This window comes from Perna viridis, chromosome 9 (genome assembly GCF_037379345.1).
Source record: "Perna viridis isolate PV_CMFRI_1.1 ecotype Kerala chromosome 9, ASM3737934v1, whole genome shotgun sequence".
In the NCBI taxonomy this organism is placed as follows: Eukaryota; Metazoa; Mollusca; class Bivalvia; order Mytilida; family Mytilidae; genus Perna; species Perna viridis.
The window spans coordinates 28065170-28085799 of record NC_142453.1 but is presented as its reverse complement, the minus strand read 5'-3'; the positions used below and the strand labels follow the sequence as shown (position 1 = coordinate 28085799).

At 34.0% G+C, this 20630-nt stretch overlaps 2 protein-coding genes across 7 annotated transcripts in view; one reads left to right on the top strand and one right to left on the bottom strand.

Annotated features, from left to right (window-relative positions):
* Positions 1 to 20630, top strand: part of LOC148607606 (uncharacterized) — a 146354-nt gene that overhangs the window by 8346 nt on the left and 117378 nt on the right. The gene's annotated exons all lie outside the window — the stretch shown is intronic.
* Positions 6104 to 17972, bottom strand: LOC148607616 (uncharacterized). Of its 6 annotated transcripts, XM_088545230.1 has the most exons (5): positions 17812 to 17964; positions 17076 to 17186; positions 11086 to 12454; positions 6757 to 6879; positions 6104 to 6394 (listed from the first exon to the last, which is right to left on the bottom strand). In XM_088545230.1, exons 3-5 carry the CDS (start codon positions 12437 to 12439, stop codon positions 6219 to 6221), a joined length of 1653 nt encoding a protein of 550 aa, XP_088401356.1. In that variant the 5' UTR covers positions 12440 to 12454; positions 17076 to 17186; positions 17812 to 17964; the 3' UTR covers positions 6104 to 6218. The 6 variants fall into 6 exon arrangements, with proteins under 6 accessions (XP_088401356.1, XP_088401355.1, XP_088401353.1 ...); XM_088545229.1 differs by lacking the exon at positions 17076 to 17186 and having other exon boundaries at positions 17817 to 17972; XM_088545227.1 differs by lacking the exon at positions 17076 to 17186 and having other exon boundaries at positions 17812 to 17968.

The following is a 20630-nucleotide window of genomic DNA, read 5'->3' as shown; positions in this document are numbered from 1 at the left end:
CATGTACATGTAAACATACAACTACAAGTATTTTGTACTTTTAAAGAATAAAACGGTTTTTTGAGTCATATTAATAAATTCTAATTGTAACTACAATGAACGAGGAGTATAAATTAAGTCTTACATCACCCTAATTCAACATTTTTTTGTGATCATTACTCATTAACATTATTGTTCATATTAAGTAAATACATTTTCTAAGAATCAGGCAAAATGTGTATTAAGTGTGGCACATGGAGAAGGGAAAATGCAAAAATTCCATTGCATAATCTAAGTATTTATAATTCATAAACCTAAGAAATAACCATCAAAGTGTGTGCAATTTTTGCCTTTTTAAGATATCTATAGATCAAATGTAGTTGGAAATGTTCTATGGAATTGTTTTTGGTCGCATTTTAATCCTATCTACATGCAATCAGTGAAAAGCTGTCTATACTGCAGTATACTGCGGTAGTTTTTTTTTATGTAATAAATATATATTTGTGGGAAAAAAACAATGAGAAAAATGATGTGCCACCCATTCCCTGATTCTTACCCAGAATAGTACTTGAGGATGTAGACCTAGAGTAAGGGTAAGGGACACAACCCATACAAATCATCAGAACATTTGTATTCAGCATTTTACATCAATATCATATAAGCATCAAAGTAACCTGGGCTGATTTCATTCAACTTCAAATGAAAGTTTGACCGGCTATGGTGAAATTGAATATGATACAAACATATCACTGACTCACTTACCCTAGGTCTCTTAAACATTCAACTTTGTAGATAATAATCTGACAAGGTACTGTACGTTTTCTATAACATAACAACAGGTATGAATGAAAATACCTTTGCGCATAAAGAAAATAAAGATGATATTTCAGTGTTTTTGAAATTGATTGTGCAGTCGTATTATTAAACTTTCATTAAACTTGCATTTTCATCCTTTGTATTCTTTTATATTCTTTCGTGTAAAGAAACTCAAGTACATGAGTAACAGAACTTGCCTCATTTAGTGTTTAAACCGTTCTATAAATGCATGTTATTTGAACGGGTACGAATGAATAAGAATTTATGAAAAATAAGCAAATTAAAAAAAATTATTGGTTTAGAAGTGTAAAATATTCTCTGTAATAAGCTTTTACCTTTCAATATTTAAAATGATAAAAACTTTATTGTTGCATTCTAAACGGGTTCAAATTTCATGGCCAGCCCTAACTGCAACCTATCAATTATTTAAAAGCATTTTAATTGAACAGTTATGAACTGTTACAGGCATAAATCGTAAAGAAAATACGGAAAAACTAAAAGATCGCGTTATGAGTTGGTAGAGTTGTTGAAATTGGAATATTCAAGTAAGAGCCGGAGATTGCACAATAAATAAACGTGCGGAGTAGGGAGATCTTATGTCTAGCAGGTGCGGAGAGGAATTATGATACTACGTTATGAGTTTTTGGAACTTGACATTTCGTTTAAAAAACATTTGAAGGAAAGCACCACTTATATGTCTATAACTTCATCCAATGCTTCTGTTTGATTTGATATTTTTCAGAAATAAATATGAGCCAGTGCTATTGAAAAACCCGTACCTCAACTTAAGTACACAGTCAACGTATTTACTTAATCGTCAAACCGGTAGCTGTTGTCGCTAAAGCTCGAAATCCAACAGTTATATATAAAACTTGTGTCAAAACACAAAGATGTGACAAAAAGTAGCAAAGATATTTGTTAAAGAAAAGTGGTATACGGACAGACAGACGGGTTGACGAACAAGTTAATTTAATAGTCAATTACCAAGACAAGACAAGCTTATTTTGCTAAATTAGACACAATTATCTGCTACAAGAGCAGTATATAGACAAGTATTTACAATGTAGCAAACAGTAAGGAAGGAAACATAATTATCAACAGCTTAAATGAAAATCAACACACATGTAAAAATCATGAAAACAATTTTTTCTAGTTTTTACAGTACTGTATATTCTGTTTGTTAAGCAGTTGAAGTGTTTTGTTCTTTATCAATCCAACTATTTGTATTTGTCGAGTTGTATAAACATTTGTAAATTTGTGACATGTTTTTGAGGTTGTTATTACATATACAAAAAAAAACAAATTATATTGCTGAAATTAAATGCATACAGAGTGAGGTATCTAATATCAGTGTGTGTGTGTGTGTGTGTTTATTAAGTGGCTTAATTCTGTTTTGTGTTTGTCAACATTAACAGGCAGGTTTAAGAATTTTTAAAAGAACGTGAATTTTAAACAATGGTAATCAAAAATTTAGTCTGGATAAAAAATCTAAGTCTTCTATTTTCATTTTATTTTGTTTAAATTATGATAATTTTGTTATTACTTTTATTATATTTAATAGGATCACTTATAGCGTGTGAAACGTCTCGCAGATATTTTAAAATACTCCACAGAAGATTTGTCATTGAAGTTAAGTCTCCCGCTTTCGGTGGGACCCTCCCGATATTTCATAAAAATATCAACTGTCTCCCGCTTACGTGCCTGTGTCAAACCGGGAGCTTTAGCCACAATAGGAAAATTTTCCCATATTATTTGAATTTTTGGTTTAAATCGTAATCTTGTCAAAGCAAATTGATAAGTCGAAACTGAGTGTGATAAAGACCATTAATTTTATATAGTTATTGTTTAGAGAAGCGTAGCGTGTCATCTTTTAAGGCAGGAGATGTCACAAAAAAATGAATATTAAGTTCAAATAAGGTATGTTGTTAAACATAAAACGGTCGCGAAAACAAAAGCTCAGCAAATATCCCGCAATTCTCAGAGGAGGTCACTCACTTCAGAATTTGTGAAGGTTAACGTCTATGTCAATTGAATTCAAGCAAAGAGAGATAACTCCAGTGTATTGACATGATTTCTGTCCCCGGCTTCTCTCCCTTGTTGATGATGCAAGTTTGCGATTCAATTACGTACTTATTTTTCCTTCTCATTTGCAGATTTGAGAGGGAAAAATCACAATGTACTTTGTTTAAGTTAAATTATGCATGACCATAGAGCAGGAAAGGTGAATCATGGTTGTGTTCAGGAAAATGCAATTTATAATTGTGTGTGTGCGTGATAGATATAACAAGTTATAAAAGCTAATGGCGGACGACAGGCGACGACGACGGACGCTTTTGGGCCAGGTTAGCTTAAAAGGGAAACACTGACAAACATTGAACCATTCACGAAATTAATGAACCGAGGTTTATAACAGAATACTAGTTTTATATCACAAGTTAATGATTTTGATATAACAGATTACTTACTTGAAATAACAAATTACTAATTTGATATAAGGAGTTACATTTCATCTTTTGGGACAATGTAGCAGTTTTTTTTTCTTGCACAACTCTCATCTAATTTTATACAATATGACTTTTAAATAGTTATTTGATGATATGGCGTTAAATTTTTGACCAGAGCACATCTACAGTTCCGGTTTCTGACAGTTGTTGTCTTCTGGCGATAAATGTGACAAAACGTATGACACTTGTCAAATATATAATGATTAATTTGTTACATGTTGTATTTCAAATTACAATCTAATTAAAATTAAATCTTTAATTAGGCTACTCTTGACTTGGCACATGTCAGATCGTGTATTTTAATCAGATTGTATCAAATTAATAATGTGTATTACCAAATTGATACTTTCTTATTTGTTATATCAAATTAGTAATTTGTAAAATCAAATTGCATAATAAGTACTATTCTGTTATAATAAATTATTAATCTGTTATGACGAATTATAAAAAGTAAACTGCCTGGCCCTAAAAGGCTAGTACGTATACCGTAGTGAAGCTTTATTTGTTGTATTAAATGTTTTACTTTTGAATTGTTTTGTTCTGTTTTGTTTTTTGGAGTTTTTTTTGTAATTATTAAACACTAGTAGTCAGAAATCATTTTCCCTGTAATTGCCCCAAGCAGGTCCGGGTGTCAAAAGAATAGGCCTCAGCAGCGCTAAGCCTGTCGTAAAAGGCGACTAAATAGTGCGCTGAACCCTAGCCGGGCGCTAGGGCGCTCTGACCACAGAGCAACTGGGTTGTTTGTGCCAGGTGGTGGAATGGGATATCCCTGGCGTGTTACATGCTGGGGTTGTCAGGCTATAATACGGAAAACCCGACCGCAAACCATAGTGGTGCACCGTGTTGGGAAACATGCCACGTTCCCCGCCCGTAAAAGAACCCTATTGTGGTATTCTCTCGGAGTAGGAACCATAGGGCTCCGCCACAGGAGACTAAATTGCCCGACCCTACCCACCTCTCCCTATTTCCAGTGGCAACCAAAATTAGTCGACCCCATTATCTTTTTGTCCCATCTTATTTTTCATTTCATCATCATTTCATGTTCATTTTATCATCCACGTCATGTTCATCGCCCGAATATAGCTGAAATATTGCTGCTCGGGCGTTAAACCCCAACAATCAATCAATCAATTTTGTTTTAATTTTGAACATGTCATTTACTTTTGAGGCTGTGTAAATTGTAATTTTGTGACTAAAGAAAGATAACTCTGGTGACCTTCCAACATTAAGAAGTAATATCGTCTCTATGCTTTCTGTCAGATTTTAAGAAAGTTTTTAATAGCAAAATGTTAATTGTTGATAGTTATTAACTTTCTTGTCTGTGTGTGTGTGTGTGTGTGTGTGTGTGTGTGTGTGTGTGTGTGTGTGTGTGTGTGTGTGTGTGTGTGTTTGGGGGGGGGGTCTTTATTTTCTTTTTATTAGTAGTGTGTTCGTAAAGGTAAACTGACTAGTCGAGTAAAAAAATGTTTGCTATGACGGCTATGATGTACCATATTTCCAATGGATGCTTTTCATTATCCACTTTAAATAACATTTTACAAATCCACTTTTAACACGTTTGAATCTAGTTAACATTGTCGCTATAGCATTGAATAGTAAAATTTTGACAGTCCTTCGACAAACCTTTTTTAGAATAGTGAAACATGCATGGGAAGAAATGGGATTGATATTACATACGATGAGCACATAATTTATTGAAGGTTGAAACTGGTCCGGAGCTGGTATGTCAATAACCTGCTAGTAGTCCTTTGTATGTACATTTGTTTAACGTATAATCAGTTTCTTAAATTCTATTTTTACAAGGACTCGTACATTTTTACCTGATTTTAGGCGTGTTCATTTATGTATTATTTTTATCCACAGTGGCCAGATTAAAAGGGGGTTGTGATCGCGCCAAAGTAAATTTTTGCACCTGTTCCAAGTCAGGAATTTCCGGACTCTGTATTCATTATTACGTTTTCATTTTCAGTTTACTTTTTTGTTGCTGCAATATATTGGGGAACTATTTTGCTGTATCTGTATAATGTTGTTTTGAAGTCAGCTGCAGCCTGTCCTGTGGTGTGAGGGTTCAACTACTCGTCATTCAATGAGGACACATGGGTTGCCTTGAGCTGATATTTTTTATCCCGGTGGGATGGTGTCTCTCTGGTATACATCTATGATGTATTCACCATATCCATATATATATATAGATGATCCTAAACCTGATTCAGTTCTTCTTGTCAGCTAATATAGTTTTTTTTTCTTTTGTACGAATGATAATCATATAATGAAAATTTAGCTTTTTGTTATAAAAAAAATAACATTTCAAAGTGTCGAATCATCTTTGTTACGTTATCCTTTGCTTAAGTTCTTTAACTTAATCAATCTGTTAAAGAACAGATGCTTTTTAAAGTGTCATTGGCTACGACAGGTCTATGAGCTACTAGAATAGTTGTGCTATATTTCATCTTCCTATCTACTCGTTAAAGACGTTGCCAAGGAAAATAGTTTCTCTACAGTCCGTCTATCAGTTCATACACATGGTACATTTTGAATTGCACGACATCGACATGCTGCTTTCATCGGAACCAACCTTTTGCGCAAGTTGTGTCACGCTTTGCATTGCCATTGTTACACTAGTGTGTGGTTCGTGTCTTAATATAATCGTGTTGCCTGTAAATGGTAGAGCCAAGGAAGTGGCAGCAAATAATGCATACAGATTTAAGCTAGAAGATCATAGTTTTTCATTACTGCCTCCTAATAAAACTAAATTACTTATATACCTTTATATTTGTAGTACATTAATAACAAATACAATGACATCAATAGAATCATTTAATTATTTGATGAAAGACTAAGATACATGTATAATGTTATTTTGGGAAATGCTGTAGAGCTCTTCAGAGATTACGAAGGTCCATTATGCCCTGTAATATTTCAGGAAATTATTACAGTGCGTTGTAACTGTTGCGCTATCGTCTCTTTCTGCATGCTATTCAATGTCCTGATCAAGGCATTTGTAGAAGCTTTATTGCTTAATTTTCTCCACTTTTCTAGGCCCTTATAAGCTAAGTCTTTATAATTGGTGTCCGTCGTCCGTGTCCAATCTATTGCTGAAATGAGAAAAAGTAAACACTCGTTTGAAATCATTCCCGTTGGAGCGGAAACCAAATTCTGACCGAACTATATACCTACATGTACGTAACAACTTATTAGGAAGGAAATGAGTGTTATTCCTGTTTATGAAAAAATTGTGACTACATTATCTATCGACTCTACAGAAACAAATTTATGATGTGCATTGCATAAGAGCAATGTACTTCACTTTCCACCACCCTATTTTTTAATCATGATTATTGGTTTAAACGTCGCAATTTGTCGTAAAAAAATTACAGGAAAAAACTGAATTTTAATGTATAGTTCAAAGGTGTCCATCACGGAACTAAAACTTCTATATTTGATTGTCAGATCATACCTTCAATGTCATAATCGACATCTCTTTTGTCACGTTGTGGGTTGAAAGGTAACTTCCTGTAAAGAGTTCTCCAATTTCTCCCGACCTCAGCTGCCGTCACACGCAAAGCTTCAGACAGATGGTCTAATAATGAAATAAAAAAAAAAACAATAAGTTTGAAAAAAAATGTATACAAAATCTGTAGTGCGTGCACAATTTCTCACTGTTAATGTTATGCAACTCTGTAAATACTGAAACCTGCATCTTTATGTGAATTGGTACATTATGTTGGCAAAAGCTTAGAGATCATAGCGATCATATCTTTTGAAAATTATCCCTCCAAGAGTGACAGCACATATCATAGCGATCATATCTTGTGAAAATTATCCCTCCCAGAGTGACAGTACAGATCATAACGATCATATCTTGTGAAAATTATCCCTCCCAGGGTGACAGTACAGATCATAACGATCATATCTTGTGAAAATTATCCCTCCCAGGGTGACAGTACAGATTATAGCGATCATATCTTGTGAAAATTATGCCTCCCAGCGTGACAGTACAGATCATAGCGATCATATCTTGTGAAAATTATCCTCCTAGAGTGACAGTACAGATCATAACGATCATATCTTGTGAAAATTATCCCTCCGAGAGTGACAAAACTGTTAGTGGAGTTATAGGTATGAAAAATGTCCAAGTTATCTACGGTCTATATTTGTAATTATATAATGAACCGATTAAGAAACTGTGTGACATTTTTTAATTTTTATTATTCATGACGTTCCAGATAAAAAAGATGCATTTTATGGGCAATTGCGTCTGCTACGAGGTTTAAGATGCAAGATCACGTGAAACAACTGATGTCTGATAACTATTGCACATGTATAAGCAATATTCCACATAAGTTACCGGGCACGTTCAAATTGTGATTAACCTGGAACCCTCCTCTTTTTTTTTATAAACTCGAGGTTCGTCATGTAACATGTCTTTGGTGGCTACTGAATAAATCTTCATATTTTATTTCTTTGAGCATTTTTAACGATATCATCTAATTGGAACATTTGAGTGCATGACGTACGTTTGGCTTATTCATGTACTTCGTCCACTTCCCGCTTTTATTAGACCTATGTAATATGAATAATCTGTAACCCTTTGAAGCTGAACCGAAACCTAAACAACTTTATCAGACTCAATCCGACAACTGGCTATGACTTCCGAGTGCGTACAATGTTATATCGTATAATGTTATATGAAGAATTATACATGTCAGCAATGAATATACGATAAAAGCACAATTCAGGATGACGGGCTTCTGATTTCCTATGAGAATTAGACATCAGAAACATATTAGAAAATGAACTAATACAGAAATATTACGTGAAAATTTGCTTTGACTGCTTAACTTCATAAAATATTCTGGGGTTATTTAAGATTTGATGCGAACTGCGTCAGTTTTAAAAAATCCTTTGGATAATTTCCAACTTAATTCATTATTAATAGGAGTGCAAATTTCTTCGGCGATTTATAGGCACGGTGGAAACATATAAATACCATTCACTGAGCAAATGTTTAATTGCATGATATAAATCCCCCCAAAACAATTTACATTAAATCTCAAAGAAAATCGAAGTTAAATATTGACGTTAAAAATTGAGAAAAGACGATAATGAAGAGAAGTTTTTCTTCATAGTTAATTCTCCATTTTAAGTAGTTTTGTTTACAATGAGCTCAATAGAACTCTTTATGACCATACCTTTAAATTTACTGTTCTTTTGAAAATTAATCAAATTTTAAATACATTTGTACATACTTTTGTATACAAAATATAGGTATTCAATAGATAACTTCCTACTTTTTGAAAAATTTAGCTACTAGGTTTAAATATCCCGATAACCATCTCGACGGTGGTCACATCTCGTAAACTTGGGCCTGAATAATGTGGAAATGGCGTTCGTTTGTGTTCACGGTTTATTACTTTTTTCAATTGTTCTTTATCTGTATCATTGGTTGTATCATTTTGAAACGTTCATGGGTGCAGATCTGAAGAAACCATATATATTTTAGCAATTTTGTAAAGATCATTGCTTCAAAATCAAATCCAGGTGTCATTTAACAAAAACATTTTCATTTGAACCAGAGGGTATTAAAAATGAACAGCCAGCATGCTAGAGGTTAAATTTGTCTTGCAAGCCATTGTCTTACTACGTGATTTGTAAGTGTAGGTTGAATACAGAGTGTGGCAGTGATGTATAGGATTACTAAAACCCACGCATACGATGTTTCGATTTCCTGTCAGCCTTGCATTTAAAGGTATACCGCCAGGTTATGGGTCCATCAGATATCTTAATCAAAGCACAATACAGAATTTGAGAGAAATTTCTGTTTATAATGTTGAATACTAACAATTCAAAGTCTGTAGTATAGTTGCAGCACAGTGCCATTGATAAAGCTCATTCTTTAGACAGGACATTTTTTCAAAACATATCTGCATAAAGGCAACTTAAGATTAACGATTTGGCATTTTACTGTTGATTAGTTTTAATCATTCATTAATCTTACAGTCGTTTTACTGGGCCTAGAACGTGCATCACAGGTGATCTACGCTCGCCACGTCAGGAACTGTTTACAGACCTACATGTACTAGTATATTGAAGACTGATTATGATATCAATATGAACCACGATTATTTCTGCAAATGCTGTAAACCAGCCTTCGGAATCATTTTCCGGAAGGAAGGGGGGGGGGTAACTGCACTCTTTTTATGCACCCATTTTACAAGTTTTTTTTTTTTTTCAACTTAAAGCAGTTTCCATAGTTTTAGGATATTTTCTATAGAATTCCAGGATAACACCCGATAGTCGTTTCTCTGTCATTTGAATACTTTTCTACCACTTTATACATGTTTTTTTACAGTAACCTTGACACTAAATTAGAGATATGTCATCTTTGTTATACTTGATGCATATAAAGGTATTTCGATGAGAGCAGAATCAGGATTTGAAGTAAGAAGTGGCACATGCATACGACACCGAGCTGAGCGATGTAAAAATTTTAAGACTAAAATGAAAGAATATATGTAGGTATTGATACATGTAGTAAAAACAAAATTCTTTGCTTAAAATAACGGACTTGCTTTTCTTTGTTTTCAACTGTTTCAACACAAGTTATCGTCATTTTAAGGAAGGTACACGCCCTTCACGCCAGTGTCAAAATCTGCATCTGAATGACGAAATGAAGCACGCATGCTGAAAATATTCTTGTCTGTTTCTTTGTGTTTTTGTATTAAATATTCAATTTGCCTCTTATGAATAAATCTCTTTTCATTTAAATGATTGAAAAATATTGTAACAGCCAATTGCTTTCCCTCGAGAATTATCTAATTTCTATGATAGAAATCATACACTTCGTTTTTGAATACATAATATGTTATATATGACGTAAGCAATATGGTCTGTATTCATGGAAAAGACATAACTAATTAATATGAATTTGAATATGACTTCGTGTAAAAGTCATGCAGAGCGCAACTTCGTCACTTCTTTAATTCCAAACTCTATGTAACTTAGATGTACATGTGTTGTTTTTTTTTTTCAAAGTAACTTATGTGAAAGTTTTATTTTCGATATAACAGCGGTAAGACTTATAACGTGAAAATTAAACAATTGTGAACATTTTCCTTTAAGAATTTTCCTTCATGAGAATGGGTCCTCATCTCCCATTCAAATGCATTGAGATTCGTCATTAACATAGCAATGAGTTCAATGTTAAAAGCAAAATATCTTTTTGTGAAAAAAATACTGATAAAAAATGACAAATATCTAGTTCTACTGGATAAAATGTGTTAAGAAAAGGATAAAATAGAAAATTTTACATAGCGATACAGCGTTTTAATTTCCCTGAAGTGAACAATAAAATGCAGACCGGTCTTCGGATTTCAATAGTTCTACATCTAAAATTCCGGAAGGAAAACTGAAACTAGAACGAGACTTACCAACCCTATTGGGAAACAATAATTTGACCTGATAACAAGATAAAGTAAATGAATGTTATTATTTTTGCGTTTTCTTATAAGAATCGCAGTCGTTTATATTTTCTAAACAAGTTGATTAAATCATTTCACTATTTGTTTCACCACAGTTCGCACTGTAATCTTTTTTAAACGAATATTTTTATGGTATAAGAGGAATCAAACACTTCTCTTTCAAGAGGAATGGACATTTAAAAAAATCGTTCTATTGACAGAAAAAATATACTTTTAACAGCAATCAATAGACATTTAAATCTCAAATAAAAACCAAATAACCCTATGATTGTCGTAATTATTTTCAAATAAAAATCTGTACCAACCTGTGTTACTATTCTTTTGCCCAGGAACATAATCGCCCAAATAAATCCTTTTCACGGTGAGAGGGTGCAGTTTTATATGCCTTATACGATATGCAGCCTTAATTCTACCAGCCAACAGAGAATCTTGCCCAGCTAGTCGCTTTGCGTTTCTTTCCTCTCGTTCGATCCCTTCGTGAACTCTCTGAGTTTCTTTTACACTTTTTTCTTGAACTTTCTTACACACGTGAATTTCTTTTTGAACCAATAATCTGTCCTCTTTTAATCTCCCTTTGCTCTTTTTCAGGTCTTTGATTTGTTTTTCGATGTTGACGATGTCGCCATGAATTGTGTCGATCCTTGTCGATAGCAAGTCAAATGTTGTCGGTGAGTTTGATTTTCGATTGTTAAATTTAGCAATAGTCTCTTCGAGATCTTTCTTCTTTTCGTTCAATTCTTCCTGTAACAAATCTATATTGTCCTGAATTTCCATTTCCCTTCTTCGGTATTGTTTCCTTTCTTGCATTGCATTTTGTAAATGATCACCAATTTTTCTCGCGTTGTAAACTGTCCTTTGAACACGTGACATGTCCTCGTTTTTCCTATTTACTTGTCGTCGATGCATCTCCGAAACTTCATCCTTTTGTTTTTCCATTTTCTTTATTTCCTGTGTTATTTTCCTTGGATAGCCTTCATCGGCTAGAACCCAGTCTCTCATTGGTAAAATGATTGCTGGCAGTGTTTCCAAAGTATAGGTCATGTTGTATAGTATATTGCCGTAAGATTCAATATATGTTTCTACGGGAACATTTTTGGCTTCAATATAGTCCTGATATTTTCTATTCAACTCGCTTAACCTGTTTGGTATCTCGCCTGACCAAAATAGAATACTATTTTCGTAACTTTGTACGGCCTTTATGTCATGATTTTCAGCCTCAGTGGAGAAACTAAGACAATATTTTTGCAATCTTTCAAATGCTCTTTGTAATTTGTTATGAATATCGGGAACCATTGGATCGAAATGCTTTGCCCGTTCGGTTACTCTCATGAGTTGATTGAGTAAAATTTTATTTTCAACCATAGCCTCATGTTTCCGTATCTTTTGAAGTCCTTCTCCGAATTCCTCCACGGTTTTGCATTTTGGCATTCCCGCGTGCTCTTTGGCTAGACCAATAAGATCCATCCAAGCATCCACGTGATCATCTGTTGCATCCTTTAGCCATTTTGCCTTAAAAGTGTTGACAGACTTTTCACTTTCCTCGACGAGAATTAACGCTTTTCGTCTTTCTGATTCTAGAGACACAGGTCCTTTTTTATATCTTATAAAGCCTTTACTATCGACGATGGTATCTTCTTTTCTTAGCTTTGCAGTTTTCATTGTTATGGTTCATGCCTGGAAAATATATAATATGAACTGCTCGTCATTTGTCTAAACAATATAACGAAAATAGATATGATGTATATGTCAAAGAGACAAAAACCTCACCATTATGAAAATGTCAGCCCAAGGCCACCCATTGAACGACGAGGAAATCGTCATACCAGATGGCAGGATGTAGCTGCATACAAATTACACAGGTACAGTTGCCCCTATATTCTCAAGTAGCAAAAAAAATAAACAGGAGGTGAAAACGAAACAAGATATATAGAGGCCAGATTCCTGATTTTTGTCAGGCGCAACAATCCAATGGGGTTAAACACACATACATCAAAATTTCTAAACGAACAGAAAAAGATTGGCAAACATACATGCAAGTAAATGTGTTGCCTCTCAGATTACAGTTTTTTTGAAACCATTATTATTTTTATTTTAATTTTTTTGTAAATATAGTTGAACTGTTCATGTATTTCTACATTTTTTTCAAAACTCAAACAGGCGGTCAATAGACAAAAGAGAGAGTATGTTTAGTGATATGTTGTCATCCGCACAACAATAACAAAGACGTATTTTAAAACATGGCCCCATTATTCTGATACGGTAAATCGAGAAAACTTGAAAAAAGAAAGAGATCTCCTTCTGTCAATATATATCTTTATCATAGAATGTGTTGACGGACGGACGCCAATTTAACGAAACTATTGACAGGTGTTCAAACAAGAAAACAAGTCAATATTTCAACAAATGATAGTTAGCAAAAAAATAAATAAATAAAAGTAAATATTCCTCAATAGAATAAAATAATATATGGCTGTTTTTTTTTTTTTTTATTATCCTCCCTTTTTGTTTTGATGCCCTCTCTAAACTTGATAAATGTACGCCATTTCAACGCTTAAATCGTGCCCTCATGACAAGCGGATAGAATGGCTGTGGCAGGCTTTATTTAGATAGCATGTATAATGTACATATATATTACATGCTTAATTTCCTGTTTTTGTTATCGTAGATTGCTTCTGAAAGGTATGGCTGTGAATATTGATGTTGGTTCTTTCATTATTTAAACCAACTGAGAGAAAAATCAATTGGTTTTTCATTTAATCTGTATAAACAGTGTTCATGATGGGCCAGATTCCTATTATTGTGGTTGCTAATTCATTCTGATTCATGTTTATGTTGATAAACAATTTATTTTGTAGCATCGTCGTGTAGTACAAACCGACCTTTTCTATTTCTTTTTCTTTTACAGTAGTGAGAGTCACAGTAAAAGCGAAAGTCAATTGACAAACAACGAAGCAAAGACAACCAAACAAAAATTGAAATAGAATATTAAAAGTAAAAAGCAGTCGAACACTTGGGCTGTCCATGCACAAACGGCCAAGAGTCTGTCGAGGCTTTGTAGCATGGACCGTGCCCGACAGAGCCCATATTGTGTCTATACTCTATAGCATGGACCGTGCCCGACAGGGCCCAAATTGTATCTATACTCTATAACATGGACAGTGCCTGACAGGGCCCAAATTGTATCTATACTCTATAGCATGGAACGTGCCCGAAAGGGCCCAAATTGTACCGATACTCTATGCATGGACCGTGCCCGACAGGGCCCAAATTGTATCTATACTCTATAGCTTGGACTATGCCCGACAGGGCCCAAATTGTATCGATAATCTAGAGTATGGGCTGTGTCTGATAGTTTAAGGGTCTATTAATATATACATGTACATCGATTTGATAATCTCATGTACATAATATAATACATTGAGAACTATCAGATATTTTACTGTCAAAATCACAAGCAAAGACGTCAGACTACAGAGGTATAATATACATGTGTCTCTCAACAGAAATTACAAAACAAAAAAGGTAAAAATACTGTTAAAATTAAAGAATCCTTTAGACAACAGTCAGAATATTTAAAGTGAAATCCAGTAAGATTTTTAGCTACTGAAAACCATCCATATTCCTACCTTTCGGTTGTTTCTAAGGTTCCAGACCAGTTTAACATTATATGTTGTTTTAACCATGGATTTTACAGCTTCGTTTTTATAAATTGTGATACTGGTGGGTAGAGGTAATTTAATTATTTCATTTTACTTTCCTTCTCAATATTGGCTTAAACCATTTTCGCTTCTTTTGTAAATTTGCAGTAGCATTTCTTCTAAAAGCGCGAAGTGAAGTGATTTACTCAATATTTAACATGTGCCGTGTAAAAAATACATTTTACAGGATCTCCATTGTATATTGTTTTCTTCAAATTTGAAGGGCCTTTTATATATAAAATGTGAAAAAAAAACACTTCTGTCGAATTACCAAAGCAGTTTTAAATATCTCTATTATCATTTGCTATAAAAGAATCTATAAGAATAATGCTAATTCAGTGCATACCCGTTAAATATAGAGTTTTCCCGATCAATAAGAAAGAAATGTTGCTTACCATTACAGCCTTATCAAATATCCATCAAAATGTTTCTATAAGAAATTTCTAATTCCCTGTCAACATAACGACCGTCAATTTCCCAAGTCCTTGAACAAATACTCGGCACATTTAAATTCAACTGAAGTGAATACACAGTCTATTGAGGTTTCATAATTAAACTACAACATGTCAACATGCTTTGGGGTTTCTGCATGAAGCAGGTATATGGCACGAATGTTGAATAGCTAAGGTACATACTTACCTTAGCATTTTAACTTTTCATATAAAAACTCTCTTTACCTTGGAATCTAGAGATAAAAGCTCAATTACAGATTTTATGAGATCTTTCTTATTATGGCAGAATCCTATAAAATACGGTAAATCGTCGAATAGGTAAATCATGTTTGATTAAGAGTATCTTTTTATAAATAAAAAGAAAAGTCATTGGCTCATTTGGAATAAAGATTTATCGATATTTCAATGCAGTAAACCTATTGAAGGTTTTATACGTCAAACTTTGCATGACAAGGCCACATTTAAGTTATTTTTAGTTGTTTGTACTTTTGATTATTGTAATAAATAAAATAGTATAGTTATTTAAATGATAAGTTTGTGAAACAGTGTTAAAAAAATAATGCATCCTAATTGTTTTTCATGACACTATTAATCTTTTTAATTCTGTAAAAATATGTCCTGGATCGAATGTTATTCTTAATTTGAAAACCCGCTGCTAAGACGTTTAGAAATTTCAAAGAAGATACTCCAGCGACTTCCAAGATTTTTTATATAATCTGCCCAATGTTCTTCGCTCGAACTGGTATTGCATATGGAATATGAAACTAAATAAATTGCCGATAACCACAAAAAATACTTGGCATGGCCTTAGAAGACATAATTCACAGTGTGAAGATCCATTTTAACAGATAAATTAAACTATACATTATGCGTTATCTTTTTTAACTACAGATGACAATCTCTCTAGCTACCTTGTGCAAATTTTAACACGTTTGTGGTAACGGGGGATCTGTTACTTGTGTGTCTTTTGCCAGCAATCTATTGTTTTAATGATACATTTCGGACAACACTATGATATGTCACGCCATGAGACTACTATAGGTGTTGACAGTCCTTTCAACAACACATTAAAATTTTTTTTAAAGATAATTCAATAAAGACGGTTTGCGTTATGTGTGCGAATGTAAAGTAGTATTCATTCAGAAATGTTTATTGATAATACATGTATACTAGACATCTATAAAGTAATGAATTGTACCCTTACTACTGCCATACATCTACCGGTATATCTTTGATTTATTACATTAGTAGTACTAGTAATAACATCGGCAACTCAACGGTTTGTAGAAGAAAATAAGATGCATACTCTACCAGTACATGCATATTTGGAGACCTATAACCGCTTCCAGGTGTACCATTCCTTTAGTTTACCTGATAAAAAGCAAATATACCCTCTGCGCACGGGAGATTGGGTCCAATGCATCTACTTCCTGGTAAGGATCGAGTTGCTCATTAAATTTTTGTCTACATTTTTCTGTATTTTCTTTGTTGTTTTGCCCCGTCTTTTCTATATTGGTTCGACTTTTAGATGTCTGTTAATCGTGTTTTTAATTACGTATGTTTCTATCTAAACACCAGACAGGAGGTAATTCATCATACCTCAAGACTATTCAAATACATTTGTTACGTCCCAAATTGTGTCTGACAACTGCGCCATTTGTAGGAACATATTTTTTAATGTACCTAAACGTAAAATGTAGTTAGTTCCGATAATGAAAGTTCATGATTGCACATCGGCTTTATCTTAACATACAAGAATAATCAAGGGAACCAAGATTCTAGCAGAAATCAAAAGAATGTATCCCAGGGACAAAGACTAGACATGGAAAACAGACAAACACAAAAAAAGAACATAAAGTAACTAAAATATTACATTCAAAGTAACAAAAGTAAATAAGCGACTCGGAATCCACTAAAAACTGGGAGCATGGACCAGGTGCACCAGTAGGGTAAGCGTCCTCTGCTTTTCTAGAAACACCCGCGGAGTTGCTCATAAAAGTCAAGTCCGGGGTAGACGAAAGAGGAAAGGAAAACTATGACACTTTGAGCAAATCAGGTTTCATGGCGATGGGTACACCATAACAATCCACGAGTTCATGATGACGACCATCATTCAGTATTACAATAATGTTTTAATTTAATCACCATTTAACTTCATTATGGCCAAAGTCTCTCATTCGTTAAGTAATAACCATGTTCCGTTTTATCGTGCTCTGAACTCTGATGTGTACATTGAAGTCAGCGTCATTAACCGATCTGTCAATAAAAGTCTGACATTAGGAGGTTTAATCTGTAAATTAAATTATTACGACGTACATGTAGTTATAAGTGCCATGTCTTTGATCGAAATGTTTACTACATGTATCAAGGATAATTAATCGTAAATACTATCAACAGTTTAAATCTCACATTTTACAAATGTAATATACCTATTATTCTTTGCTCAAAACAAATAATAGCACGGAGTATAAACTTCAATGAGACAAATACCCCGATCATAATACTAACCATAGCATGGAGAAGAATATGATGGTGGGAACATATTGGCTGATCGAAGAGGGTGTCCAAGGATGAAAAGTTGCGTTAACTCGTAGCAATTTGGATTAAAATGGTCAAATACATGTAACTGCATTGCAAGATTTTTTTATCAATTAACGCCTAGAACGCAACCCATTCATGCATTATTGTCTTGAAATGGGGTATTATTTAGAAAACTAATTTTAACTATAAAAGGCAAATTTTAAAAAAATCCTAGTTATCAACCCCCCTTTTTTGAAAGTACTTGGAATTGTCCTGAAATAACATAACTACTGTAGTTGACTTAGAAGTTTACTTAATCCATAAAGAGATGCAAACTGTTTACTTAAACGTAATCACTTACCTTACCTTGTGAATAAAAGTTATGACAAATCTATCTCCTAAACCTTTCAAATGATAAATCGACAACTTTAACAGTAGCCTAGCAATGACATATAGGTGTAAACAAGAATAGGGATACAATTATCACTTAAACGGTAAACTGTATAGTGTCCTTATACACTAAAGGTAGTAACACTTACCATTGGCTATAACTTGGCTTTTACACTCCGTTTAAATAACCTATCGATATACAGATGTTGTAAACTTTTGTTGTAGAAATAGAACAAGTTTACCTTATAATGGTATTAAATTTTAATTGCGGTCCTTTAATATTATTGAATGTCTGTCTGTCTATTTGTTTGACTGATTGATTGATTGATTCATTCATTCATTCAATGTTGATTGATTTCCGTTTTCCGATTTTATGGGCACTTTTAAATTATAGGATGAGGGTGGTACATTCATTCAAAACATGTATGATGCATTTTTTTTGCACCGTCGTAGTCAAGATACTTTTAAATGACAGCCCGGTCTATTTCATATAACCACTCAACGAGTCGGGCATTTGACGATTCTCATTTCCACGTCCTTATGTCTTTCACACGTTTTACTAAAAGACTCGAGCAAAATTTTTCAAACAATCAATGACATAGCTGAACTACGAGTTAAGTTAACCCAATACTGTGACAATTGAGTTTAAATGGCAAACTGAATACACAAATGTTCAACCAAAATATCTGAAATTATCATTCAAAACATGAAATATGATAATGCAAGTTAACATGCTAAATTAATGGCTTTGCTGTTTATATAAGGGGTTCACGTTCAATCAATGTTCCTTTGTTCTAGTTCCTAATAAACCATTGTTTTAACAGAAATGCAATATAGCTTCCTGATTTCTTGGATTTAGCATGAATTTATCTAATAAGTAATATTTTATTGGTTGGCACTGTCGTAGGATTCAAATTGCTCTGCTTACATTTGAGCTTGTCATTGAAAAATCAGTATTTACTGTAATATATCCTTTTTTTCGGTAGTTAAGGTATTAAATGTTGGTTTCCATGACAATGGATTTGCACAGGTAAAAATTTTGATGTTAATATGATATAATATATAATTATATAGAAATTTGAAAATTTAAGATCTCCACTTGATTTTGATTCACACAGAAAATGCTCGTAAAATGTTAACAAATATTGCAAAAAAAACAAGCGTAAAAAGGACAATTCAGAGACATCAAAATCATAATGGTAAAACAGAAGACAGAAACGATCTACATACATGTATGTACTGAAATGAATTAAATAAAATTGTATGTAATTACAGGTGTTCCGGAGAGAAAAGCATGTCACGCTCCGCCATCAGAACATCACTCAGTCCTTTCCGATTTTCCACCCGGAGAAAACCGAATGATGTTCCGATTGATTGCAAGTGAATAAAATTAGGTACGTGTCTAGGCATGAGCTTAGCAGGGCAAGAGTTGCACAACCATAGACTATTAATAGATTTATAGCTCGGCGGGTGTTTCTAGAAAAGCAGACGACGTTAAACCTACCGGTGCACATGGTACATGTCCCAAGTTTTTAGTGGAGTCCAAGTTGCTCATATACTTTTGTTACTTTGTATGTATTATTTAAGTTACTGTATGTTTTTGTTGTGCTTGTCTGTTTTTTCATGTCTGGCTTTTGTCACTAGATGACATTCTTTAGATTTCCGCTAGAATCTTGGTTCTTTTGATTACTCTTGTATCTTTTATTTAGGATTTTGAAGTTTTGTTTGTTTGTTTGTTGGGGTTTAACGTCCGAGCAGCAATATTTCAGCTATATTCAGACGATGAATATGAAATTGATGATAAAATAAACATGAAATGATGAAATGAAAAAGGGGTGGGACACAAGGACAATGGGGTCGACAAATTTTGATTGCCACTGGAAATGGGGAGAGGTGGGTAGGGTCGGGCAATTTAGCCTCCTGTGGCGGAGCCCTATGGTTCCTACTCCGGGAGAATAGAGAATACCTCAGCATGGTTCTATAACGTGCGAGGAACGTGGCATCTTTCCCAACACGGTGCACCACTATGGTTTGCGGTCAGGTTTTCCGTATTATAGCATGTACTCCAACTCCAGCATGTAACACGCCAGGGGTACACCATTCCGCCACCTGGGGCACACATCCCAGTTGCTCTGTGGGCAGAGCGCCCTAGCCCCCGGCTAGGGTTCTGAGCACTATTTAGTCGCCTTTTACGACAAGCTTAGCGCTGCTGCAGGCCTATTCCTTTAACACCCGGACTTACACGGGGCTTTGAAGTTTTGATATACGTGAAACATGTTGTTGATATTTGTTCTTAAGAAGAGAGTTCTAACAAATTAAACTTTATTGCTGAATTTTAGAGAGTGAATTTATATATAAACGTCTCAGAATGTGACGACTCTATTCGCTACACTGCTCCATCGGATCAAATTGATACAGGGAAGATATATAAACGTATAGAAAGGTCTGAAAAATTCCCAACGATGTTAGAACTGTCAAATTTGTATATATATATATATAAATATATAGCAAGTATATATCTTAGAATGAAGGTTCCCAGGTAGGTTTTTTTTGACCGGTGTTATTGATTGTATAAATCGGGCTAAAGACTGTCCATATAAGAATCGAATGTTTCATTTTTGATGTTTCATGGGTGTGTAATAAAGAGTTGACCGGTCGAACAGTTTGGACATGAAGCCTTACCGCGCCTCATTGAAAATGTACTGCGGTCAACGCCTTTACACGCTGATGAAACATTAAAAATGAAACATTTAATCCTTAAATAAAAATCTGTTCATAGACAATTCATAA

What these genes read in the sequence shown, in the direction of transcription:
- LOC148607616 (XM_088545229.1), bottom strand. Translation starts at nt 12,439, where the DNA reads ATGAAAACTGCAAAGCTAAGAAAAGAAGATACCATCGTCGATAGTAAA. An exon ending in GCAAAAGAATAGTAACACAG is followed by an intron (nt 6,880 to 11,085) that starts GTTGGTACAGAT and finishes TTTCATTATTAG; the next exon opens with ACCATCTGTCTGAAGCTTTG. An exon ending in TGTCGATTATGACATTGAAG is followed by an intron (nt 6,395 to 6,756) that starts GTATGATCTGAC and finishes TTCTCATTTCAG; the next exon opens with CAATAGATTGGACACGGACG.